The sequence below is a fragment of the Mercurialis annua genome, linkage group LG7 (genome assembly GCF_937616625.2).
Source record: "Mercurialis annua linkage group LG7, ddMerAnnu1.2, whole genome shotgun sequence".
Lineage (NCBI taxonomy): Eukaryota > Viridiplantae > Streptophyta > Magnoliopsida > Malpighiales > Euphorbiaceae > Mercurialis > Mercurialis annua.
The window spans coordinates 10,288,557-10,316,095 of NC_065576.1; the positions used below are offsets into that span (position 1 = coordinate 10,288,557).

General features: G+C 33.7%; 4 protein-coding genes and 1 long non-coding RNA gene across 7 annotated transcripts; 1 reads left to right on the forward strand and 4 right to left on the reverse strand.

Annotated features, from left to right (window-relative positions):
- Positions 1–351: 351 nt before the first annotated feature.
- On the forward strand, positions 352–3,265 carry LOC126654641 (uncharacterized). 3 transcript variants are annotated; one of them, XM_050348568.2, is made up of 6 exons: positions 352–642; positions 745–1,077; positions 1,175–1,221; positions 1,845–1,901; positions 2,856–2,988; positions 3,111–3,265. In XM_050348568.2, exons 1-6 carry the CDS (start codon positions 555–557, stop codon positions 3,125–3,127), a joined length of 675 nt encoding a protein of 224 aa, XP_050204525.1. In that variant the 5' UTR covers positions 352–554; the 3' UTR covers positions 3,128–3,265. The 3 variants fall into 3 exon arrangements, with proteins under 3 accessions (XP_050204525.1, XP_050204526.1, XP_050204527.1); XM_050348569.2 differs by having other exon boundaries at positions 548–642; positions 724–1,077; XM_050348570.2 differs by having other exon boundaries at positions 551–642; positions 756–1,077.
- Positions 3,266–3,778: 513 nt separating this feature from the next.
- LOC126656231 (uncharacterized) lies at positions 3,779–5,315 on the reverse strand. The gene is made up of 2 exons (XR_007633180.2): positions 5,104–5,315; positions 3,779–4,717 (listed from the first exon to the last, which is right to left on the reverse strand). It is a non-coding gene; the product is annotated as an uncharacterized LOC126656231 (long non-coding RNA).
- A 5,503-nt stretch (positions 5,316–10,818) lies between these two features.
- LOC126656575 (uncharacterized) lies at positions 10,819–12,576 on the reverse strand. The gene is made up of 2 exons (XM_050351170.1): positions 11,488–12,576; positions 10,819–11,393 (listed from the first exon to the last, which is right to left on the reverse strand). Exons 1-2 carry the CDS (start codon positions 12,535–12,537, stop codon positions 10,962–10,964), a joined length of 1,482 nt encoding a protein of 493 aa, XP_050207127.1. The 5' UTR covers positions 12,538–12,576; the 3' UTR covers positions 10,819–10,961.
- A 4,740-nt stretch (positions 12,577–17,316) lies between these two features.
- Positions 17,317–18,922, reverse strand: LOC126656775 (uncharacterized). The gene is made up of 3 exons (XM_056103748.1): positions 18,205–18,922; positions 17,799–18,134; positions 17,317–17,699 (listed from the first exon to the last, which is right to left on the reverse strand). The coding sequence occupies exons 1-3, from the start codon at positions 18,920–18,922 to the stop codon at positions 17,317–17,319; spliced, it is 1,437 nt and encodes a 478-aa protein (XP_055959723.1).
- A 4,129-nt stretch (positions 18,923–23,051) lies between these two features.
- Positions 23,052–25,950, reverse strand: LOC126656525 (pentatricopeptide repeat-containing protein PPR5 homolog, chloroplastic). The gene is made up of 3 exons (XM_050351110.2): positions 25,557–25,950; positions 23,953–25,231; positions 23,052–23,295 (listed from the first exon to the last, which is right to left on the reverse strand). Exons 1-2 carry the CDS (start codon positions 25,896–25,898, stop codon positions 24,092–24,094), a joined length of 1,482 nt encoding a protein of 493 aa, XP_050207067.1. The 5' UTR covers positions 25,899–25,950; the 3' UTR covers positions 23,052–23,295; positions 23,953–24,091.
- Between the last annotated feature and the right edge of the window lie 1,589 nt (positions 25,951–27,539).

Here is a 27,539-nt window from a genome sequence, read left to right on the forward strand (position 1 = left end):
AAATAATTTTTAATTGATCAAAATGTTTGAAAGTAAATAATTGACTCTGAATCGCAAACTTAAAAATTGGTTGATTCTTTATCCATTATATTCGCTATATTTACAATTTCATTTTTAAAACTTAAAAAAATATGAGTTTTTATAATAAAAATTGTATTTATTTTGATTTAATGAAATAATCTGCTTTATTTTAGTATTTAGTGCATTTGCAAATAATGAATTTATTAAAAAGGAAAATATATAAAAACAAGTTTTAGCCTATTTAAATTTATTTTATCCAATAATGATAAACAATAAAATAAGATTTATTAGTATAAAAATAGTCAGGAACACAAATTCAGGGGGTAAAGTTAGCTATCCAACACCGCGCTCATTTCAATTTCAAAATCTCCATAAAAATCCTAAATTTAGGTTTTTTTTTTATCCATAATCTCCTTTTTTTCATTAAATTTAGAATACCCATTTTGTTTTTTTTTTTAAATCAGATTGCATTTCCCATTTGATGCTTCAAAATTTCATTAAAAAATCCTGTTTTTGTTTTCAAAACCCTAAAAATGCCAAAACGACGAGTTAAAAAGAAGACAGTGAAAGAAGTTCCCCAAATTCAAAATCAAGACGAAGGTCAATTGATAGACCGAGAAGGTTCATTTATTTACTTATTCATTTAATTTGATTATATTTCGATTTCAACTTGGTTTGAATTATGCACTAATTGTATTATAGTTTGCTCCTAATTATGACTAGTTGAGCGCCAGTGTGCTGCAATTAGGGCTATGCGTGATGTGAAGGATGAGCATACCTTAACCGGGTTGCGTTTGCTTCAATCCTATTTCAACCAGGACCAGTTACAAACTCCTGCCCTCCAGTTCTTTAAGGAGAATCATGTGAACTTATCGATCCGAAAAAGTAGCGAAAATGGCGAAATTGAGGTGGATTGGAATGATAAAGGGGATGATTTGTCGATGAGTCAAGCTCCTAATGCAGGAAACTTACATGCTTTGTTACGCCGGCTGTCTGTTACATTTTCTGAGTGCTCTGCTGTTCCGTCTCTTGGCGCCTTTGACAATGCGGATTATGGTGAGATTGAGTAGTTCCTTTGTTTGTGAATGTTTGAGTTGGTATTTGGTTTGTTGAATTGGTGTAATCTGATGATGATTTGCGTTTTCTGTGGCAGGGAGAACGAGCATTTTGGGTGGTAACAGCCTGCTGACGAAGGACTTTGTATGTTTCTATAAAACCTTAGTTATTGCATTTTTGTTTTGCAAAAGGATACTGATAGTAGAAGGATTTTGAATTTAGCCTCAAGTTTGCATAAGTTAATGGGTGATATAGGATGACTATTGTCCAAGTAGCACGAACACTGTATTCAATCAACATTTCCCGTTTTGAAAACGAGTTGGAAACTTGATGTTTCGGATGGAAAACTTTGACCATTTCACCGTGTCTTTGTCCAAATATCTCATTTTCTGTATCTGTGTCCATGCTACATAGACTATTGTTAATTAACATTTTCTGAAAATCTTTTGGATACATATGATTCTTCTTGAAGTAACCACTTCTACTTTAACAATGTTTTCTGGTGGAAGATAAAAGAATTACTAACCTACATAGGTTTCTCGGTACTAAAGCACCTATAGCGTAGAAAGACGAGTTGTAATGTTTTCTTACTTTTTCATCCTTTGCTCATGGTTTTGAACTGGTAAAATGAATCAGCTTACCTTTTTAAAGATTTATCTAAGAGTGCTTTGTATATCACTTCATGGATCAGATTAATGAAGCAACACACTTAACATGAATCCATACTCTATTTTTTTTATCTGAGAACTATTTGATATTTTTCATAGGTATTGGAAGGTCCATCTGACTCTTACATGTTAGCTGACGGTCTCCAAACTCCTGGGGTGTGTACTTCTCTCATGTTTTCCCTTTTATATCCTCATACTCACAAGTCAAGTTTTTCTATTGACTTTTGCTAGCATACACTAAGTGACAACTTGAATATGTTTCAGTTTCTAAGGATAACTGAAGCTCCTTTTATGGATGATGTCTTGCAAAATATGTTTTTTATGATATATTCTGCTGAAGTACTTTAAGAAGACTTGGGAATAATTTTTGTCATGGTGTTTCTTTATTGTTTAGAATGAACTTTACTAAGAAATGTCATTGATCAAGGACACCGTGACACAGTCCCGTCACCAATTGCATAAAATATTTTTTACCATAGCTCCTTTGTCATTTTATCTTATTTTTCCTTTATATAGATTTTAATTGAACATGTAGACATATGATATATCAGGTTGCTATTTATAAAATTTAGAATCTCAAAATTGACTCAAATTCAACTGAGCTATATTTTTTGAGGTGGAATTTGAGTCCGACAGGATATTGAGATATTTGGATTCGACTCAATTCGATTTGATTATTTATGAAAAAGATAAGATTGAATTTTACCATAAATGGAATTATTAAAATACTCTATCTCGACTCATCTTGATTCAATTAATTTTTGTTGTTGATTTATTTAGGGTATAAGTGTAAGTATATATAAACATTAAGAGTAAACTGTAAAATACCTTAAACTAGACTAAAGTTTCTCAAGTGAGTATTTGAATATTTGAATTCGCCTCGAAAATTAATTCGAGTAACTTGAGATCAAACTCGCGATCGAGCTCCACATTTAATTAATTTCAAATATATTTTATTCAAAGTTGAGCAACTCGCGAGTTGCCTAGACTCATTACAAGTTTATATAGAAGCTAAAGGAGCATATTTTATCTGTAAATATACTTTAGAAAACTGTAGAAATCCTATTGAGGTTTCTGAAGTGAGTGAGATGCCTCTGATTATTGATGTAGGTTAGTAGCCAGAGAATGTCTGTCGGGATGACACCCAAAACTTTAAGGCTGCCTAAGCCTGGTGAGATGCTTCTCTCTGTCCATGGCTCACCACTCGGCGTCTTCAAGGAAGATAACATGGAAGCCATACTTGGTAAGACTATGAGAAACATACTACATTTACTGCTTTCTTGTTCTATTCAGTTCAATATGTCAATGTTGTTGAATTAGTCTACTTTTTAGGGTTTGTTTTGATGTATCATTAACTGATTGCAGAGTCAGAAGAGGGTTGACTGGTTTCATGTTGTTCACTTAGATTTTGAAATTATATGGCACGGAAACTTATCGATTGCTACACGGAGAGGCTTCTGAATCTACAAATTTGTATAATTATAGTCTATTCTTATAAAAAATGCCGTTTTCCGTTTCAATATTTCTCATTTGTGCTGGTGTGAATGCTTGTACTTCATCCATGTGCAGCTACCTTCATTTGTTGATGTTATGATCAATGTATAATTATACAACACAATGGTTGTGTCACGTCATTCGTCCAACAAACCAAGTAATGTGCTAATATTTAATGATAAAAAATAAGCAATAATTAAAGATTTCCAATCGCAGTCTTGTTGTAAAAATGACGGGCACAACCGTTGCATGGGATAAACATTCTCAAATCTCAATCAGCTGATAGTAGTAAGTAGGCTTGATCAAGAACAGCATGGCGTTTCCATTGGTTCTATTAGATACTCTGAAATATAAATTTTGAAATTTAATTTCTGAAAGAAATGCTCAACTCAATTATCTGAACTTTTAAATAGTTACAGGTTAACAATGGCACAAATCTTCGGTATTTATATGCCGGAGGTTATAGTTTTAAGGAAATTTTGTTATCTACACCAGATCCTTCATGAATTTCGCTACTTATAAAGTGTGAGGCTCCCTCATATAAGAATAATCAGGTTTAGATAATAACTGTCTGAATAAGTCATAAGAATAGCGACAAAGTACTGCAGAAAACAACATTTGATATTCCAGTCCAAAGATTTACATATAAACTTAAGGGGAAATTCACTCCGAACAGCAAACTGCAGAAGCATTAAAGCATGAAAAATAAAACAACTAACAGCAATCCGGAGATTCACTGCAAACAGCGAACAGCAAACTGGAGATTTCGCCATTTGGAGCTGGGCTGTCTCGGCAGATCCATGTCACTAATACCACGGTGGATAAACTGAAATTATTCCTAAATCTCAAAGTAAATCGAAAAAATATCAAAATTAAACCGAAAGTAAATCAAGAGTAATGCCAAAATTAAATCGAAAGAGAAAAATGAGTAAACAATAGGAAGGACCAAAAGAGAATCCCAACATTAGAATCCATAATAGATGCTTATAAGGATATATATACAAGACAACAATCATATATATTTAAGGCAAGATACAGCTCAACATGAGACATATTTCCATGCAAAATGAAGCACCAAGCACGACGACGAAGATGATCAGACAAGAATTAAGGCCCTCCTGTCTCAATCTTCATGCGGTAGAATGGGCTAAAAGTAACATTTTCCTTTGCAGACAGCTATTGCTTTAGTGATGTAAACACATAGAACTTGCGAATGTAAAAGAGAGGAAGCAATACAATTTTGAGGACTTTGATCTTCAGTCAGTTATGGTGTAATGTTGGAAACATGCACAGACACTCGAAGGGATTAATCAAATACAGGGAAACAAATCGTAAGGAGAAGAGGGTAAACTTACTACTCCCACAGAGAACGTATAGCCATTAAAACTATAATAGCGACGCTGAGATTTTGTTCACCATAAGAAGTAACAGCAGATTCTAAGACTTCAGGTATTGCAGTAAACGCCGGTCGGGAAATTCTGTAAAAAAAACAAGAAATTACAACTCCAATAAGAATCATCTGACACCATTCCAATTAAACCTCAACAGGTTATTTCTGATGCTAGTTATCATAACGCAGACAGAAAGCACCAAGAATGGCAATTTGAATAGGAATTATCACACTTTCACCACTTATAAATGCATAACTAACTGAATAATGCACATCAAAAAATTCACATGTAACAGGCTGGGTGATAAAATCAGTAACAGGGTGTTGTAGAGAAGATCAGGCACCCCGTTCAGGTTAATCGTTAATGCGCCTGAACATAATTCAACAGCATCGCAGCCATTATTAAAAAAACAAAAATCATAAAGCTACTTCATTAATCTTCATTGATGATTAAAAAATACCAAGAGGACTCACTTTATCTCTCAGCAGCAATCATATTAACTACCTCAATGATCCGCTTGTCCATTCGAACCTAAACAATATGCATCAAAGGAAAATGCAGAATCTTCACATACATGGCAAACAAACAAACACCCAATTATTAGGTCTTCATCGATCAAAATTCGGATTTGATAATATTAATTATTAAATAAAAATGTTCAATCAATTAGGGATAGGGTTTTATTTTTTAGAACCAAAAACCGGATATTAAAAGAGAAAATGACATACAATCCCTCAAAATCTCAAAATATTATGTTAATAACCCATCTTTTATTTTCTTACAAAAATCCCTCAAATTTTAAACGTTTCTTTCATGCCTACCTTTTTGCATTTTTTATTCCTATTTTATCCCTGATGTATTTTGCTTATTGTGTGTGTAATACACTGAATCATTTTTTCTATCATCTCCTACACAACGGTTATTTCCATTAATACAATTTAAATCCCTTCTTCTGATAATTACTCAGCACGACATCACCACGATCTCAGACTCCCACCTTGCTAACAGTTAGCTTCTTCTCCTCCATTATCTCCTAACTTCCTCCATTATTCCTTAACTTCCTCCATTCTTTTTTTTCCGACTTGTTTATATGGTTACCACACGCGGTGGGTCTGATTCTCAACCTGAAATCAAAGCTAGCGAAATGAGGAAGAAGACCGTTGCAAAGAAACCTCAAAAAACTGTTAAAAAAAAATCAACTGAAGAAGCTTCAGTTCGTCCATCTCCTACCTCTTTAAAGAAGAGACATGCAGATGATTTAATCCGGTCACCGAAGAAGCACAAAGGCATTTCCATCAATGAATCAAAGAAAACTGCTCCTAAGGTGTGATTTCATACTTTTCTAACTTACTTAGGGTTCACATTTAGTCTATTATAGGTTTTCTTAACATTTATTTTATACTCAATAGATTTTCAATTAAGTTATATTTATTTAGGGTTTATACTTGATCTTGTGTATAATGTTTTTTAATTATGAACTTAGTAGTTATTAAACAAACAATTGTTATGTATTCTGTTTTTTATGTATTTGTTATTTTCCAGGTTTAGGTTTTTGGTTTTAAGTTTTATCAACCTGTTTTTCATTATGATTTGTAGCTGTTTTTGCAGGTTTGTTTGTTTTTTTTTTTCAATTTTTTTGTTTTTATTTTCATTTCATTTTTTTTGTGTAATATTGGTTCATATCTAGTTGACATTGAGTTTTTATGAATTATGACATTTTTTGCTTTCATTTATGTACATCTATAGCAGTTTAAACTTAGTCGAGAAGAATTGTTATGTATTTGTTATTTTCCAGAATTAGGTTTTTTATTTTAAATTTTATCAACCTATTTTTCATTATGATTGTAACTGTTTTTGCATGTTTGTTTGTTTTTTTAATTTTTTTTGTGTAATGATGGTTCATATCTAGTTGACATTGAGTTTTTTTGAATTATGACATTTTTCGCTTTTCATTTATGTACAGCTATGGCAGTTTAAACTTAGTCGAGAAGTTCATTCTCACTCCAAGGTCGATACGCGCATGTCGTATGATATCATTTCCGAAATCAAATCGACTCTTAATGCCGGTGAATTGGAAATGTTCAGACAATGTTGCTTCGGGTACCTCATTGACATTCCAGAGATCACAATGCAAAATCAGATTATCCACTGTTTGTTACTAAGGGAGGTCGTACAATTGAACAAATCTGAATTATGGTTTGAAGTCGGCGGGTGTCGGCTGAAATTTGGCATTGAAGAATTTGCACTGGTGTCTGGTTTAAACTGCCAAGGTGACAGCAGTAAATATGGCTATCCAAAAGTTGCAAATGGCCTTTATGACAAGTACTTCAGCGGGCTGCAATCGGTTTCTAAACAAACCCTTCAGGATTTGTTTTTATCTAGGCGTTGGGATTCGGAGGAGGACGGTTTTAAGCTCGCATTTATGCATTTTTTGCACAATTTCTTGCTTGCTTCACCAAAGACTGCTCGTATCCCTTTGAAAGACTTTGATGTTGTTGATTCTGCCGATTTTAATGACTATCCGTGGGGTGTTGATGTATTCAAGTGCACGTTTGATTCCCTGGCCACAAAAGCTGTTCTTACTCCGGGATGTCTTAAGGCTGAAGACAATGCTTACCACTATCGCCTAAATGGTTTTCCATATGTATTGCAATGCTGGTTCTATGAGTGCTGCCCGGCAGCCAAAAAAACTTTTGTTCAACTTGTGAACAAAACTGCTATCCCGCGTATTTTGAGATGGCAAGCATTTTTTCATCCAAAATACATTCCTGTCGACAGAGAACTCTTTGTTGAATTTGCATCTGATCAGGTTTGCAGATTTTTTATTTTATGATTTTTAAATTGAATTTATCATTTGCTTTTTTTCATGTATGGTTTACATTGGGTTCACATTTGGTCTATGTGTAGGTGTTTTTTCGGTCTATTGTTCCAACCCCTGCAGAAAAGAATGCCCTTCCGTTAGGTGACTTTTTCAAAAAGAATAAGGGTAAGGGTAAGGCAGTGAATGATTCTAATGTTAGCCAAGTAGGTGGGAATGAAGACGGTTATTGTTCGGCGTTTGATATATCGAATGCTTCTGAATCAATAACGCAAACTTTGGATTTACGTAAAATGGAAAAGAAGCTTCAAGTTTTGATGGTTGGTCAGAAGACCATGCAGGCTGACATATTGGAGTTTAAACGTGTTTTCACTTGCAAATTTTCCGAAGTTTTGACAGTTGTAAATTCGTTAAATGCGATGCTTACTGATATTGTTGATTCAAAAAAGGTAACGTGTTTTGATTTTTAGTACTTTTATCATTTAATGTTACTGTTTTATGTTATTATAGTAGTTTACATTTTTTATTAATATGTACTGCTTTGCTCTAATTACAGGACAAAGTTGATGATTCCAATGTAGACGCCTCATCTTCTCGAGATGGCAGTGAACATGAGGATGATTCTAAATCATCTTCTATTGAACCTGAAGTTTCTATTGAAACAGAAAACACTGATTCTGAAGATTCTGCCATACTTTTAAAGGTTCAGTAAAATATAATTTATTGTATTTCATATTATGTTTTTGTAACTGAATATGAACTTAATATGAACTTCATATATGTAACAGACTCTGAGTAAGAAAAAGAAAGAATGTGATAGTTTGCAGACAAAAAGTGTTGAAAAGGAGAAAAATGCTGATCTTCCCGCGAAGAAAAATAGTTCTATAGGAACCGAAGGAGGAGTTGAAGATTCCGTTGATGCTCAAAAGGTCACGCATACTGATGAAATCGATCCTAAGTCTTATTCTGTAAAAGAAAATAGAGAAGGGGAGTCTTCTGATGAAGAAGAAAGTAATGAAAAAATGGAAGAGGTAGGGGAGCCTTCTGATGGAGAAGAAAGTGATGAAAAAAGTGAAGATGTAGGTGAGGAGGATGGTTCTAAAAAAATGGAAGATGCAGATTTGGTTGACGAGAAGGCTGGTGATTGGACTGACATTACTGATAATGTTCCAAATGAGAAGAATATGGAAGCTGATGCTGTGATTGCTTCGACTGCTAAGGTATATTTAATATTTATAAATTAAATTTTGTTAATTTTATTTACCTTTTTAATTTCAATTTATTAGGTTCCGCGTGAAAGTAAGGCGATCTCAATATCTCCAACATGCACTTTGACAGAAGAAATGTGTGATGAGGCTGAAAAAAAGGCATATGAATCCATTGCTAAATTAAAATCTAAGGAGGTATTGTTTTCTTTAATTTTTATTAACTGTTTAACTTTATATGTGATGGTTTATATTAGGTTATTATTGAGTTCATATCAGGTTACTAAAAATGTGTTTTTTTACTTTTTGTAGATTGACTATATAGAAGCAAACTTCGGTACTGATTCTATTAACCCTGATGTTGTGACTCCAGTTCCTTCTAAAAGGATTGTAAAACCTAGTTTTTTAATGAAGTCACCATTTTTGAACGAGTTTGGTTCTTCTTCAGGCTGCATTATGCCGAAGCCGAGTAATGGCAGCGTCTGTCTTTGTCCATTTGACGGTAATTGCATTTTTTTTAGTGATGTCACTAAACAAGATATTGTTCGGAAATGGCTGGCAGAAGGCAATCCTAAAAGCTCCAGGTTCGTATGCTAACTCATTTTATGTTTAGAATTATTTTGTTTCACTTAGATTTTTTAATTTGTTTTCTTTTTGTTTTTAGGAAGAAAATATACGATTCAAAGACTGACATATTGCGTCCCCGTTTTTGTCTTGGCGTTGCTGACATTGACTCAAAAAGTTGGTTTTACAATCTTTTTCACATTGGACAGCCTATCGCGTGTTCTGTTAGTATCTTCTTTCTTATTTTTTCTTTTTATTATTTTATTTATTTATCATTTTAATTACTCATGATAGCTGCAATAACCATAAGTTGACTACATATCAACTTATCTTTATTTTTTATTTTTTTGCAGCATGTAGATATTTTGCTTTATTATCTGAGGAAAAAAATTAAAAACGGACGTGGTGCAAACAGAAGATGCACAACTACTGACAATTTTTTCGATCGACGTATTCAAGCCATATACGCTTTATACTTGAAAAAGCAAGATACGTCACTTGTTTCTTCGAAAAATACAGCGGCTGAGTACATTTACGGTGGTCATATGCGTTGCAACACCAAGTGGGCTGATGTTGATGATGTTCTTTTCCCGATCAACTGCGGTAAAGATTGGCATTGGATATTGGCTCGGCTGAACTTCAAGGAACGATGCATATATGTCTACAATTCGTTGAGGTCAGTTCGAAGTGACTCATCTGCAATTGAGATCGTTAACTGCTATAGTGTGTTGCTTCCGCTCTTCCTTGAAGATGTCAAATTTTTTGAATCTCGAGATGACATAGACACTACCTGCGGTCCTTATGAGGGAAAGAGTATAACTGACCCATTCAGAATCGAGATTGTGCAGAACTTACCCATTCAAACTGATACGTAAGTCTTATATTTTTTACCATTTTTATTTAGTTGTTTTTTTTTAAGTTATGGTGGCAGAATATGAACTTGATGTGAACTGTATGTGAACCTTATGTCATTCTTATCTATTATACCTCTTTAACATTTTTATCTTACTTCTTGCAGTGATTGTGGAGTTCATATGTTTGCCGCTGCTGAGTTTTTTGTTGATGGAAAAGTTATGGGGGAAGATTTTAGTGCCGAAGAACACCGTGCTCGTTATGCTTCGTCATTATATTTTTATGGTCGTTGGAAGTACGAATCTTCAGTTCTTAGTGAAAATGAAGCTCCTTTGAAAATCAAGAGGGTGGCTTCTTAGGCATTTTTCCTTTTAGGATTTTATTTTGTTTTGTATCGGAAATATATCTGAATATTATCGTACTATCGTACTTTGGATGTTATTATTTGTCTTTTGTTTTTTATATTGTAAACAGAATTTATATTTTTAATTCTAGTTGGCACCATTTTTCTCTCTTTTATTTTATTTTTAGTCTACTATACAATTAAACATTTATTTGTTTCTTTGTGTAGCTTTTAAATATTAATTAAAAGTTACAATTTTTTTTATACCTAATATAAGCCATATTTGAACATAACTCTGTACAACTCATACTTAAGGACTATATGTGAACTTAATATTAACCTTATGTCAACTTAAAAAAAAAAACAAATCAACAAGTCTTTTTAAATTTATTACATATATTGTGGATTGCATTAATATATAGGACATTTTATATATAAAGAAATTGAAATTTATATTACTTTAAAACTTCAATATGTCTTTTTAATTGAAATGTATTTGAACCTCAAAACAACCTTATATCAACCTGAAGTGAACTTTAATAAATTGGATCATTTTTTCTTAGGCATATTCCTGCATGTCTTCACATTGTGTCCTTTTTTTTCACATCTGCTGCACTTGTTATGATTTGTAGTTTCCTCGGCAGATCTAATTCTTTTCTTCCTAGGCCTTCCCGACTTTGTTCTTCCTTGTGGTGTATTAACAATCTTTTGTGCCACTTCTTCTGGGACATTCCACAAACTTTCATCTACCACTGGATATACTGTTTCTTCATATGTCTTCAGTATTGTTTCTTTTGTGAAATAATGCGAACAAAATTTGTAAGGATCTTGATTGAATTCTTTGAGTATTGCCATTGCATGTGGGCAAGGAATTTCATCAATGTCGAATCTCCTACATGTGCACGTTCTTTCTTTAAGGTCGACAATGAACTTTGTTTTATGATCATAGACTGTCTTCACATTGTCATTTGAATTTGAAACCTGCATTTTTAGTTAAATGTCAGTAACCATATATGAACCATATGTTAACTATATGTGAACTGTACTTATTAAATTTTATATAATTAAATCATACCACTAATTTCAATGACTGAATGTAATTGTCATTCAATATATCTTCTGCTCTTTTTGATAGGTTTGTGAAAGTTGATCGTGCCAAATGCCTATTCGCGTAGCTCCATTCTTGCACCATTTTTCGTAGGTACTCAAGTAGTGTAGTGATTGGGAGATCCTTACCTGCCTTTATTCTTGAATTCATTGATTCTGCAATATTAGTTGTCATGACTTTGTGCCTGTTATTTTCGCAATGTGCTCGTGCCCATTTTTTATACTTAACAGCTTCTAGGTAAGTCTTTAAACCTCTGCACATACCGTCAAGTTGCTTCATGTAGTAGTCAAATGCCTCAGTTGTGTAGGCTTTTGCTGCCCCATAAAATGCTTCTCGTAGTGGTTTTGATGACTTCTTGAAGTTTCTTTTAACATTGTTGAATAAATGAAATGTGCACAATACATGGGAAGCTTCTGGAAAAACTGCAATGGCTGCATTTTTTATGCTTTCATGTCGATCAGAGACTATACACATGTCACTTCGCATCTTAAATGCATCTCTAATTCTCCTCATAAACCACTCCCAGGAGTCATCGTTTTCAGAATCCACTACTGAAAAAGCTAGAGGAAATATCTTACCATTTCCATCTTGTGCACATGCTGTTAAAAGCATACCTCCATAGGCTGAAGTAAGGAAAGTGCCATCAACAGCAATTACCGGAATGCAGAACTCCCATCCTTTTATAGATGCATTCAATGCCATGAAAACATAAAGGAAGCTATTGTCATCTTTTACTTCCAACTTGACAAACGAACCCGGATTTGCAACCACTAGCATGTACAAGTAGCTTGGTATTAATGAAAAAGAGTCATAAGGTTTTCCTCTTACCATTTCTTGAGCTACTACTTTCGATCTGTAGGCTTTAGAGTAGCTCATTTTTATTCCATGATCATCTCTCATGTCTCTCAAAATATCAGCCGGTTTGTATACAGTTTTGAGGTTGGTGTACTTGGATTTAATGTATTCACCAATTACACTCGATGTTGCCTGCCTTTGATCACTAGTTCTCACAACCATTGAGCAATTGTGGTTAATAATAAGTTTTCGAATGATAAAAATCTGTGATGTTTCTTTTCTTGAAGCATTAAGTTTCCATGTGCAATTTGTATCCAAACAACTCAAGAAATATTGCCTTTCACATGATCTCCGTACCTTGAATTGAAAATGGTTGTTGATTGCATAAGAGCTCAAAACTGATTTCAAAACATCTTTGTTCTTGTATGACTGTCCTTCTTTGATTTCTCTATGTTTTGTGTCTGTTATTAAATTATCATCTTTGAAGTTACTTTCCACTTCATCTTCATCATGTGTGAACTCATTGTTCAAAAATCTAGCATAGTTTATCACATCGGACATCTGTTCTTTCCTTTTTTCACTTGTTGAGCCTACCTCATATGTTGATCTTGATGCATTTGCTGATTGTTGTCCTGACTGCACATCCGCATTTGATACATTGAAAGTTGAGTCAAAGAATGCCACTTCATTTCCGGACGATATGAATGAAATGCATAACGGGTACATCATGCAATCTGTTGCATTCTTTTTCAGCTCCAAGTAGAATGACAAATTTCCATTGTCTGTTATTTTCATTGGTGGATAATTGTTTTTGACTTGATACTTAATTTCCAGGGAAGTTGACATAAAGTTGATATTGAGTTGCTTTGACAGAATTTCCAATAAACTGTTGTAGTCACTGTCTTCTTTAACCAATATTCCCATTGGTTCAAAATTTACATACTCCATATTTTGATTCCATTCTCCATTGTAGTGAACAAATATCAAAATACTATGCATATCTGTTTTTTCACATAAACATAATGAAAAAAAATCATTATTCAAAACAGTTACAGTTAATAATGTAATGCACTTGAAATCATATAATTTCATAATCATGTAATCTAACCTTAAAAAATCAAAATTTTGTCTGTTGAAATCGAATTAGATTCTCTTTTAATTTGAAATCCTTACTATAAACTTATTAAACTTATATTTAACTGAATTTACTATATATTTTTGTAATGTGTTATTATACAGATTTTCTTTATTTCTTATATTACTGATAACTAACATGGTTTGAGCTTGATCTTGAAGCTATCAATGGCAGAAAAATGGATAGAAGAGCAGCTCGATTTTTATATAAATCACAGAGATCAACTTGACTTAAAGGAAACGATTATTACTAACCTTGTTTGATCTTGACTGCGAAGCTATCAATGGACGAAAATTAAACAGAGATCAGCTCGGTAATGGAGTTAAGATGAGTATAATTTTTCTTTATAAATTCATTAACAATGGCATATTTGATTGAGGTTGAAGATGAAGATTGTGTTTGATGTTTGTTTGGAAAGAAAGTCTTTCCTATATTATACACGTTATTAGCTTGAGGTTATAAATGTCCTTTATTTTTTATTTGTAACTGATTTTGGGGTATTGAGGGATTCTTGCAAACTTTCCTATTATTTTGAGGGATTATTGCTTAAATAGAAAAGTTGAGGGAAAAACAATAGAAGGGGGACCATTTAGGGGAATCATGTAAATTGCTCATATTAAAACGAAGACGTTTTGGGCCTAAGTATATTATCGCGCCAAAAAGTAACCTGGTCAGAACCAGTGTTTTAAAAATCGGACCGGACCGCCCGGTTGGACCGGTTGAACCGCGAACCGATCAGTGGTCCGGTCTGAAAAGACAAAAAACCGAATCTTTTGGTTGGACCGGTATGAACCGGTAAAAAACCAAGTTTTGAACCGGATTGGACCGGTAAAAAACCGGCCATACAAATTTTTTTTCAAATTTTTTTAAATTTATTAAACCGGTTGAACCGGTCATTAAACCGGTTAAACCGATTGAACCGGAAACCGGTGACCTCATCGGTTCGGCCACCGGTTCAGTTTTTAAAACACTGGTCAGAACATTTAACATTAGCCACATCAGCAGCGACCCGTTACGTTTTAGTTAGTTATAGTAACCACAACAGAATCATCCAATCTATCATCTGCGTGCAAAAATCACAAACATATTAGTCAAGAACCTTCATTCAAAAATCATCCAAGAACCTTCATTCAAAAATCACAAAACACCTTGTCATCAGCTTCTTCCAAGAACCTTCATTCAAAAATCACAATCAATGGAAGACACTGTTTCAAAAAACCACAAACCAAACACTCTCACCAGTACTTTCTCACATTTCACCATGATCACTGTGCCATGTTTCGCCTACCACCCACAGAGAATTCCATTCTGACCATCCATTAGGATATAGCTTTAAGTATGAAGCTGGAAGCAGCCCTCCACTATCTCCTCATAGAGGTTTAAAGAACGATAGAACTCCCGCTACACCAAGGCCCTCCCCGCATGCTAATGTATCATATCTTCAAGATTATGTTTCAAGAAAGCATAATGAGGTTGATTTTCAAATGAGAATTTCACTTTCTTTATGCTTATTCATACTCATTCTCATTTTTAATGATTATATGACCCTCTTTCTTTGCAATAAGAAAGCGATCAACACTCCTCATGAAGGTTTCGAGATCGATAGAACTCCTCCTACACCAAGGCCCTCCCCGCATGCTAATGTATCATATCTTCAAGATTATGTTTCAAGAAAGCATATTAGGTTGGTTTTCAAATGAGAATTTCACTTTTTGTATTTATTCATATTGATTCTGCTTTTTAATAATTATCAGACCCTTTTCCCGTGAAATAAGAAGGGATTAACTCTCCTCATGGAGGTTTCGAAATCGATAGAATTCCCCCTACACCAAGACCCTCTCCGCATGCAAATAAATCATATTTTCAAGATTATGTTTCAAGAAAGCAAAATGAGGTTGATTTTCAAATGAGAATTTCACTTTATTTGTGTTTATTCATACTGATTCTGCTTTTTAATGATTATCAGACTCTCTTTCCTTGGAATAAGAAAGGGATCAACTCCCCTCATGGAGGTTTCGAGATCGATAGAATTCCCCTTACACCAAGGCCCTCCCCGCTTGCAAATGAATCATATCTTCAAGATTATGTTTCAAGAAAGCATAATGAGGTTGGTTTTCAAATGAGAATTTCACTTTCTTTTTGTTTATTCATACTGATTCTACTTTTTAATGATTATTAGACCCTCTTTCCTTGCAATAAGAAAGGGATCAACTCTCCTCATGGAGGTTTCGAGATCGATATAATTCCCTTACACCAAGGCACTCCCCGCATGCAAATAAATCATATCTTCAAGATTATGTTTCAAGAAAGCATAATGAGGTTGGTTTTCAAATGAGAATTTCACTTTCTTTGTGTTTATTCATACTGATTCTGCTTTTTAATGATTATCAGACCCTCTTTCCTTGCAATAAGGAAGGGATCAACTCTCCTCATGGAGGTTTCGAGATCGATAGAATTCCCCCTACATCAAGGCCCTCCCCGCATGCAAATAAATCATATCTTCAAGATTATGTTTCAACAAAGCATAATGAGGTTGATTTTCAAATGAGAATTTTACTTTCTTTGTGTTTATTCATACTGATTCTGCTTTTTAATGATTATCAGACCCTCTTTTCTTGCAATAATAAATGGATCAACTCTCCTCATGGAGGTTTCGAGATCGATAGAATTCCCCCTACACCAAGGCCCTCCCCGCATGCAAATAAATCATATCTTCAAGATTATGTTTCAAGAAAGCATAATGAGATTGGTTTTCAAATGAGAATTTCATTTTATTTGTGTGTATTCATACTGATTCTGCTTTTTAATGATTATCAGACTCTTTTCTTGCAATAAGAAAGGGATCAACTCTCCTCATGGAGGTTTCAAGATCGATAGAATTCCCCCTACACCAGGGACAAAGCCAGGAGTTTTTCTTTGGGGGGGGGGTAAAAAAAATTATAACTACCATTCATAAACTATCATAAAAAAATAAAAATTTAAATTCAACTTTACTAATAAAAATAATTGAGTCTAATTCAATATAAAAAAAATTAAATATCAATCGCGAAATTTCACACGTCTTTTTTTCATATCATAAAATTCATCAATAATTGAATCAGTACTGAATGTCTTTGCAATTTCTTTCTCAATATAAGTGACCAAGTAATCTGTAAGATAATCATTTTCCATTTTATTCCGTAACTTCGTCTTCACAATACTCATAGCTGAAAAAGAGCGCTCCTTTGTTGCAGTAGTCACAGGAAGAGTCAAAATGATTCGTATTAACCTATCAACTAAAGGATAAATTGTAGCTTTTTTAGTGTTCATCAATCCTTGACATAATTCCGAAAGAGTGGATAAATTCTTCAACTCTGTATGTTGAGGAATATCAAACTCATAATGATGTAGTTGAATCTTCAAATGTAGCTTTTCTTGTTCGGTGAAATCTTCAGGATAAAAACTTTCTACAAGATTGCATATATTATCAGCATTCAACAACCTGTAATTATCCTTTGGATCTAGAGAAGAACTAAGAACAAGTAGTTCAACTGCTTTATCATTGAATTTACTATTCAACTCTTGCAATTGTGTATCAATTGTAATTGTGAATAGGTCATACTGATAATGGTGACCAATAGAAGTATTAATTTCCTTAAAACGACACCTACTTCGACGAATGGAAAAAGGAGCATTCATATCGGGGATTAATACTTCATGCTTCTCACAAAAGGATTTAACGTCTTCAATAAACTTCTCCCATCCACATTCTCTCATATTTTAAATCAATCTTTTTGTGGTAGAAACTAAATCAAGAGCGTTTAAAATATCTTGAGCTTTTCTCTGTAAAGCTTGGCAAAGATCATTAGAGAGTAATAATATATCTCTCATAAGATGTAAGATGACACAATACCAAAAGATGTCATATAATTCATAGCACTTTCTGCATCTCCACGTAGAGAATTGTTTCCATCCTTGATGATATTTTCAAGAACAGTGGAAGTCGCATCAAACATATCAAATAAACTACAAATTGAGCTTATGTGAGAGCTCCACCTAGTATCTCCAGCTCTTTGAAGATTACCAATCTGATTTTTTCCAGTTCCAGTCTCAATTTCTCCAGTTTCAATCAACTTGGCAATATTAGTAGCTTGAGCAGCCCTTAGTTCATCTTGTCTTTTGCAAGAAGCACTGACGATATTAATGATAAAAGATAACTGACTGAAAAAATTGTGAATGTCAATTACCTCTCTAGATGCTCCAACCAATGCTAATTGAAGTCTATGAGCAAGACAATGAATATAATATGCATATTGACAATCTTTCAAAAACAAAGCTTGTAACCCGTTCTATTCTCCACGCATATTACTTGCACCATCGTAACCCTGACCTCGAATATTATGAGTGCTTAAGTTGTGATAAGAAAGAATAGCAGATATGTTATTTTTCAAAGTCACGGCTGAAGTATCAAAAACATGAACAAGATCAAAGAAACGCTCTTGCACACAACCATTGTTATCTACAAATATCAAAATAATAGCCATATGTTCTCTCTTTGATAAGTCTCGAGACTCATCCACAATGATACAAAATTTAGCTTCACCAATTTCTTCACGTATTGTACGACGCACTTTCTTTGCAAAAATATTTAAAATCTCCTTTTGAACATCAGGAGATATATATTTTGCATTCTTTGGAGCATTCTCTAAAACCATTTTATGGACACTCTTATTATAAGATGCCAACAACTTTAATTACCATCTCATGGCAATTACCTGAATTTTTTGACTCTTCACTTTCATCATTACCTCTTAAAGAACAAGTTTGAAAAGTGAGCCACTGAACTGCATTTATTGTGGTCTTGAGTCGTAATCGATTATTCGCAACATCTACAAAAGATTGCTTTGAGAGTACATTATCATTGTGTTGAGATTGAGCCATCAAATCGTCACAGGATCTTACAGCATTATGATGAGGAGAATAAGGAGAAGTACCAATATGACATAAAAAAGCACACTTTTTTTCGTCATTTACTTTCTTCCAATTTTGAAATCCCTTAATAGTGAAAGCAATCCCTCCAAAATGTTCATTAGACTTGTTGAAGATATAACGTGGAAGACAAAATGCAGTACACTTACTAGGTGAATACTCTAACCAACTCGGAAATTTAGAATACCAAGAAAAAATAAAATGTCGAGGACGATTTGTTGGACCAGATAATGGATACTTAGGAAGAATAGGTTGATATGGTTCAAGGTTTATATAGGCTCTTCGAATTTCATCACGTTTAATGACCGGATACTCCAATATAGGACGTCTTAATCCCGGATCCCTCTCTAAAGAGGAAACATCGGTTTCACCTGAATTTTTTCTAGCAATTTGATTAGCTGGCTCTTCAATACCACTAATATTAGAAAGTAGTATATCATCACTTTCTAAATTAGTCGTACTTGTTCGTGTAAAATATGAATCAATTCTAGACGATTTTCCCATATTAGTCAAAATACAAAATTCTATTATTAACAAAAAAAATTAATAAAAATTAGTAACATTGTTGTTGCAATTAGTTTAGAAAAAATAAATATAAATTTCTATTACAATAACATTAAATTATTATTATTAATCAATAAAAAAATATATAAACAATAAAAAATACTTTAAGAGTTGGAAAGTTGTGCTCGTAGACTTGTTAAGAGAAATTAAATCAATAAAAAGTTGATTGGGACGAATTGATGAGTAATAGAAACAAAGAAAAGTAGAATGGCGGAGGCTTTCTGTTTACAAGTTAAATTAGTGATTCTTTTGTTCTAATAATCTCTTATATAAGCAAATTAAAATTAGACCTAATACTAATTAGTTTAGTACACGGCAGGAGTTTTAGTCTTAGTGGAATTTGGACTTAATAAATTTGAAAGATAGTAAACCACTACTACTTGTACTAAGTCAAGTTGACTTAATGATTTTCATTAGTGTTGAAGTGCTAAGAGTTCTACAAATATTGTACCACCGTTAGTCTTAATATATTTTTTTTTGGGAATTTCTGGGGGGCAGGTGCCATTGCACGCCCCCAAGTATCTACGTCCTTGCCCTACACCAAGGCCCTCCCCGCATGCAAATAAATCATATCTTCAAGATTATGTTTCAACAAAGCATAATGAGGTTGGTTTTCAAATGAGAATTTCACTTTCTTTGTGTTTATTCATACTGATTCTGCTTTTTAATGATTATCAGATCCTCTTTTCTTGCAATAAGAAAGGGATCAACTCTCCTCATGGAGGTTTTGACATCGATAGAATTCCCCCTACACCAACACCCTCCCCGCATGCAAATAAATCATATCTTCAAAATTATGTTTCAAGAAAGCATAATGAGGTTGGTTTTCAAATGAGAACTTATTTTTCTTTGTGTTTATTCATACTGATTCTGTTTTTTAATGATTATCAGACCCTCTTTCCTTGCAATAAGAAAGGAAAAAAACTTCAATTACATGATTGTTCATCTAAGACTAAACCAAATTCCAGTCCTGCTCGTACAAACCCCAAACTCATAATGAAACAAAGGACTTTTCTGGTCTATCCCCCATCTACTACTCCCTTTGACTTCGGGGCTATTACTTAAGCCGACATTAGACGCTACCGCAGATCCGTATCAACAATTGCTCTTTCTAAAGTACTAATTCTTTAATCTGTCTTTTAACTTTTTTGTGAGCGCTAATTTGGCATATGAATCTACTGATATTATTCTTTCGAGGTATCATCGCTCGTGTCGCTAACGACGACACAGGTTATAACTCTCAGATTCGGGGGAAATAACCAAATAGACTGGCATAACGTCGACGCAAGGTCAGTCCGCTTGCTAGGTTCGTTTGAAGGAATAATAGGGCTATGTTCCAGCTCTCATATCCACTTTTGGAACCCTCAATTGAAGTTAAAGAGTAGTGCCGACCCCCTAAGAATGCTACTACCCTGCAATTTCACTCAGTTAGATGCTTACACGTTTGTTAGGTTTCATTCAGGTGGCCTTCCATACTTGGTTTTGTTTGGTCTGCCATCCTCTTTCAGATATGATTTCGTAGAGGATTAATGGTCACGCATTGAGTTGACACCTCTCATGCTGAGCTATACGTGGGGGCTGACGACCAATTATCTTTAGCCTATGCTAGCGGTGGCAGCACATTTCTCATCTTCACCTACAACTATCCCGGCTGGAGCCGCCCCGCCGCTCGGTTCCAATGCCCTTTCCCATTAGCAGAACAGTTAGGTATGGTGATGATATTTGTATATTACAAGTGAAGCTGCCGGAAAAAATGTGTACTGGTCAAGAGATGGGGCAGGTTTATTCACAACCTTGCTCCCGACAACCCACGACGTACTAGGCATTTCGACCTCTCTTATCCATCCATATGACATGTAAGTTTTCTTCCCTATATATTTTAATTTACATTTTTTGATGGGTTTATAAAATTAACAGTGTTGTTATTTGTAATGCAGCGTGAACAGACATGAAAATTAGGCAAAAGATGAAGATGAATGTCTTGAATATTGTATATGTCTACTCTAGTTTTCCCCTACTGTTTCACCTTTTGCATTTGCTATAGACAACAAATATTATTGACAAAGAGATGAATGCTATTTTCTTGTAAAAAGCTAGCAAATGCCTAGCAATATTTTGAATCATCCACTATAATATAGCAATTCAGAAGATAAAAAAATCAAAGTGAACTTCTCACCTTGTTGTACACAATACATCTTCTCAAAGAGCACAAGAATATACAGAGCTGAACGATCCATTGCCGACACTGGTGTCAGCGGAGGTGATGGCTGGCATTAGGGATGACGAAGAAGAGATTGAGCATCTAGGGCTTTCAATTCTCGATTTTTGATTTGAGAGCTCTACTATCCTTCTATTCCCGCTATAAATTTGAAAAGGAGAAACACCGCCCGTGATCCTAACTAAATTTAAATCATTTAACCAATAAATAACACTCTCTTTTTTTTTTGGTTGGAGTAACACTCTCTTTTACTTTATGCGATAAAAGAACACTCTATTTTAGTTTATAGATAATTAGTTTTCATTAACAACTCTCTAGTTTATAAGATAAAAAATGATAATTACTATTACTAATTATTAGTTAACTAGACCGATGCGCGCGCGTTGCGCGGGTTTGATAATAAAATCTAAAACAAATATTTTTTTATATTATCTTAATTAATACATGAAAAATTTAAAAGTAAAAAAATTAAATAATTTTCTTTCATGGCATGATCATATATAGTTGTAAAGCTAAGAACACACATATAATATGATTCATACATATCACCACCAAACAAATAAAAAAAATATCATTCGAACATGCTTTCTAGCTATAGATTAATAATTTGCGGGCATTTTTTTCTTACGATAAAAACATATCAATTGAGCAGAAATCAACTATAAGTAATTTTATTTTTTATGAAATATAAATATATTTTATCATTTGAAATGCTTTTTGTGTCTAAGTGCATACATGTATATAAGATAATAAATTATGTATATTAAATTTTGTTGATGTTTCTCATTATATATAGAAGAATAGTTTTTTATTATTTCATAACTTACAAATATTAAAAATATAAAAGACTTTTAAGATTTCATAATAAATGACTTTAAAAATTTATAATTAATTAAATCTATAACTAATTAGAAATAATAATTAATTTCATAATTTATAACATTAATGATGTATGCAAAAACTCTTTAAATTTATAACTTCTTAAACATTAATAAAATATATTAAACATTAGATATATTCAAATATACAATATACCAAATATTAGAAATAAATTAGACTATTTACATTTTAATTTCATAATTTTAATTTTTTTAAATGCAATGGATTTAAACCTTCATTTATTAAATTTAAAATTACTTATTAAAAATATATTTTATGTCATAATTAATAAAAGTAAACAATAAAACAAAACTCTTCAAATTCTATAACTTATATTAAAACTCTTTGAATTTTATAACTATAAATTTATTGTGTGTTTAAGAAAAAATTAATTAAATTATATAAATAAGAATAAAATAAATTTGAATATAATTCTACACGTGGATGAAATATAGAAAGACACTTGGCGAAATTGTGTGCAAGTTCATTTGGAGTTCAAGATTATAATATATATAAATATAAATATAAATATAGAAAGACACTTGGCGAAATTGTGTGCAAGCTCATTTGGAGTTCAAAATTATACTATATATAAATAAATAGATTCTCCAAAAACTTATAAACATGGTGCTTCGACTCATTGTTTATTAAACGCGCTTTTGTTGAAAGATATCTCGATCTCATACGTGCAAAATCTGAGGACGAACAGTAGAGGGCACCCATCAGTAGCCGACCATAGTTTTCTGTTCTGACCGTCTTTGAAGGAATTGAGTCCCGCTGCGGCCTCTCACCATCAGTCCCGTCTCAACCTAATTTGAGATTCCATTCAGTTCTATTGAAGAAACTAAACTTCAAGCTTCAGGACTTTCCAATTGATCATAACTCGGACATAGAACTACATATGCGAATTGAAGTTCGTGAACTAAACTTCAAGCTGTCGGCTTATGAATGTTGAGAAGATATAGAAAGCTCTTGTTCAAAAATGTCAATGCAATAGCCTTGACATACAAATTTACATTGATACAGTCAATCAAGGGGATCACAGTGTCTCATGAATTTACAACACTGTAAATGGAGAGTACAGTCGCAGGCAGCATGTAATTCAACGTAATACAAAATGTTGTAGAATTTTCCTTACTCTAATATATTAATGAAGAAATCCACTTAGCTAGAATTTGCAGATGCTGAACTGAATGTTCTTACCGGTTTCCGTTTCCTGCATATATGGAAAGGCCACGTGTCATCAAATTGAAAAGCATGGGCATCTAAGAAATGACTTTGACGAATGCATTTTGCTGATTAAGGCTCTAATCTTGAAAGTTCTATATTTGCAAATATCATGTCAATTTACAAAGTACAAATTTAATCTACTTGCTCGCGTGCAACAATATGTTTTGCAATTATTCATTTCAAGAGCAATAACAGAAGTTCTTACTCTTAATTCATTGGCATAGTATATTGCGAAACCACTTTGCAACAAACTTTTTGAAGTGCAAAAGTAAGTATAAGTCAGTTTTAAAGATGCTTTTGAATGGCAGAGTGAACAATAGAAGAATTCGTGAAAAGCCGAATGGAGGATAGTTTAAACTCAAGAGCTAAGCATTTGGAATGCTGAAAAAAAATAGTTAAGGAAAATAAGTCCATTAGAGTCCTACTCGCCAAAACTACAGTTCTACTGGTCGACACTTATGTATTGCTCCAGACTGCATCAACATGATGGACGACAAGCAATGCAGCAGAATAAGTCCATGCAAGAATGTTAAAACAATATAATGCAAAACACACCAAAAGCTTGACACGTTGTGAATTCTACAATAAAATTTCGGAGGAAATTTTGACAACTAGTTCATGTTCTCGAGCAAGAATAACATACCATGTCATATGCTGACGAATTACTTAGATGCTGAACTCGAAAACTGTTCCTTTGCAAATGGCATGAGAACTTCATGTAGAGTGTTCCTCAACTGGGAAAAAATAGGAAGAATACACAAAACAGTGACCGATTGTGCCAACTACGTCTTATCATAATTCCGTTGACTGGTTACACCGCGAGCCTTATTGGTTACTCCACGAGCCTTAGCAGCCCCAGTAGAGTCCGAACTTGGTGGTAAAGACTTCAAAGCTCCCAAAGCATCCAAAAAGAATGTTTTATTAGGAACAATACCATCTTTGTCCATATGCTTCAGCACTTTCTGCACAAGCTCCTTCATGTTAGCTTTAGTGTAGGCTTTATAAAGGAGCTTATATGTTGACGAATCAGGTTGCACCCCAATGTTACGTGCATTGTCAAAGAGCATATCGGCTTCCATTGGCAAACCATTTAAACAGTAAACATCTAGCATTGCGTTTAATGTTGAAACCTTGACTTCCTTCCCAGATTCAACCATATCATCACAAATTTCGCGAGCCTTAGAAACATTGTCACAAAATCCATACATCATGATAAGACTCTCATATGTGATGAAGTTTGGTGCATATTTCATTTTAATCATCTTGTGATAAACACTCTCGGCTTTCTCTCTCAGCCGTGCCTTCCCGTAATTTGTTATCATCGAGTTAAAAGTAGCCAAAGTTGGTCTCTCTTTTGAATCCATTAAGCTCTTAAAAACTTGCTCCATCTTATCAAATTCTTGTTTCTTTCCATAAGAGTCGATCAGTATATTAAAAGTAATAATGTCAGGCCTACATTGATTGCTTTTCATGCGAGCAAGTGCCCCCTCCATTTCTCTAATCATCCCATTTTTCCCATAACCATCCAACACACCGTTAAACGTATAAATATCAGGAGAAACAATACTCTGATCAAGTTCTTTAAACAGATCATTAACTTGATCTACATCTCGAGCTTGAGCAAAAGCTCTCAAAAGAATATTATAAGTTACGATATTGGGCTGGCACCGTTGCATACCTTTCATTTTCTCAAAGTAACCAACAGCTTTAGACAAGGCTTTCACTTTATCCTTGGAGTGAAGGTGGGCCGTAATGAGTGCATTATATACTGCAGAATCTGGTCGACACCCACTGTTACGCATCTCAGAAAAAAGCCACATAGCCATCCGGGTTTGACCTTTCTTCCCCATAACCGAAATCAGCTTCGAATAAATACCAGTGTCTGCTATATACCAACGCTGTTTCTGCATCCATCTGAAAACCTGAATGCATAATTTCTAATCCAGTCAATCAAATTTGCCTAATAGACCCAATGTGGACGTTTTTCAATGATTAAATCGTTAAAAGTGTGATAGTGCACGACCCCGATATGGGTTAAGCCAAAATTTTACTCTTAAATATAGTTCAAATATGCTGCAGTGACTAAAAGTACATAGAAACTAGAATTAAATTCTACTTGAAAGAACAGCAAAACAGAAAAAGAAGCAAAATCAAACCAAAACCCATATGCGCACAGACAGTAAAGATGACAAATTTGAACAAAAAACAGTTAAACAATACAACAAATCCGATCAAACACCATGTTACCTCAAGGCACTGAAGCCACTTATCACGCCGACCAAGCTCTTCAAAAATCAAGAAACAGTGTTCAGTTCTAACAATTTTAACATACTTATTAAGTGTCCGAATTATGGGGACTTTATCATTGCTAAAGCTCCTTAACATGACCTGAACCAACTCGTCTCTCTCTGATTCCTCGGTTGTCGGGGCCCATTTCTTTCTGGGTCGGGCCGAGACGAAGGCTATATGGGTTTGACGGAGATGTTTGTGGTGATGCCATGGAGGAATAGGGCTGTGAATTTGTGGGTATTTGTGGGTAAATGTTGGAGGAGGAGGAAGAGGTGAGAGTTGAAGAGGATTTGGTGGCATTTCTTGATTTGATTAGGTAGTGAAGTGAGGTTTTCGGTTGCGGAAGTATGTTATCTATGGGATGAGCATAAATAAAGAAGAGTTTTGGGGTTTAATTTGCAAAACTTAAAACATGGGCTTAAATAGTAATTTGCCCCTTCAACTTCTAAGCAATGGGCAATTAACATATAAATTAACTTTGTTAGCAAATCAGTACGCGAGTTTGGTGATTATGAGCAATTAGCCCATTTTGGCAAATTAAATTACAAATTAAGGGGTAAATTGCCGATTCAAGAGACAATTAACTTACAAATTGAGGGGGCAAATTGCTTATAATTACCAAGTTTGTGTACTGATTTACCCTTAAAATTTAATTTAAGTGTTAATTTCCCATTGCTTACAAGTTGAGGGGTATATTGCCACTTAAGTCTTAAAACATGAAAGAATGTTCTTTGAACAAAGGACCAATTCACCTCTAAGTTGGCACAAAGTATTAAAAAAAATTAATTCTAGAAAAACAGGACAAACAGATTCCAACATTTGACAAGTTGTTTTAACACCACCTCTCTGATGCAATGCAGTATGTGCGATGTAACAGGTGCGAATATATCTTCTGTGATCGATAGCGCAAGATGTGCAGTTTAGGTCCATATCAACTGTTTTTGGAAACACTTTTAAAAACGTTTTTATGTTTAAAAAAAAACAGTTTGATCATTCTTAATTTACTATGAGCAGGGTGGGTTTCGGGATCGCTCGCCCAGACTTATGATTGACTTCGAATGTGGAAAGGTTTTGAAAAATGAAATCGCCACATAATGAAATGCCTTTTATACCGACTAGATAATCTTACTCGCTTGTTGGTAAGATTATCGTGCATCTGACCAAAAGACCAAATTCCTGAACCTCCCTGAAACTCATGTGTTTGGATTATCAGTTACTGATTTTATTTACTGGACATATTCGTTTATCTCATCTCAACTTTCAATGGCAGGCCACATGATATAATACTGAGAATGTAAACAAGTCGGCAAGCGTGTCAACACACAGACTCGCATATGACTCAATCTGGACTGGTAATTGAGGCAAATAGCACTTACCCCTAAGCATACATCTAAATCTGACAGTTTCTATTAAGTAATCGAATAATGGATGGTCTGGATCAATTTTCATGCACAAAGCCTAAACCGGATGTCAAATGTGAGATTGATTTTATTATTAGTCATCTTAAATACATATATAATCACTAATTACGTTTTCATAGTAGTCCTAAATTGTTGTTTGTTATCAGATTGAGCTGGTGGCCGGAGGTGCTTTGAAGGTTTAGAGGGTTCTCCCAAGGTTTTGGGAGAAAAATCGTGTTTTAATATTTTTATTAAGAAAAAACTTGAATTTTTCAAATAGAATTAAACAACTACTTTAAAAACTCCATATAAAAATTTTCTATTTAGTTTTGTATAATTAAAGATATAAATTATTTATTTTATAAAGTACTAATTCTTCTAAATAAAATAACAATAAGTTTTTTAATTGGTAATAGTTAAACTGAAAAAATGTATAGTAAAAAAAATTGCTTCAAACTTATAAAAGAATAGGATTGAGAACGTTGAAGTAAAGTAAAACCATCTTAAAAAAGTAAAGTAAAATCGAATATCTACACGTGAT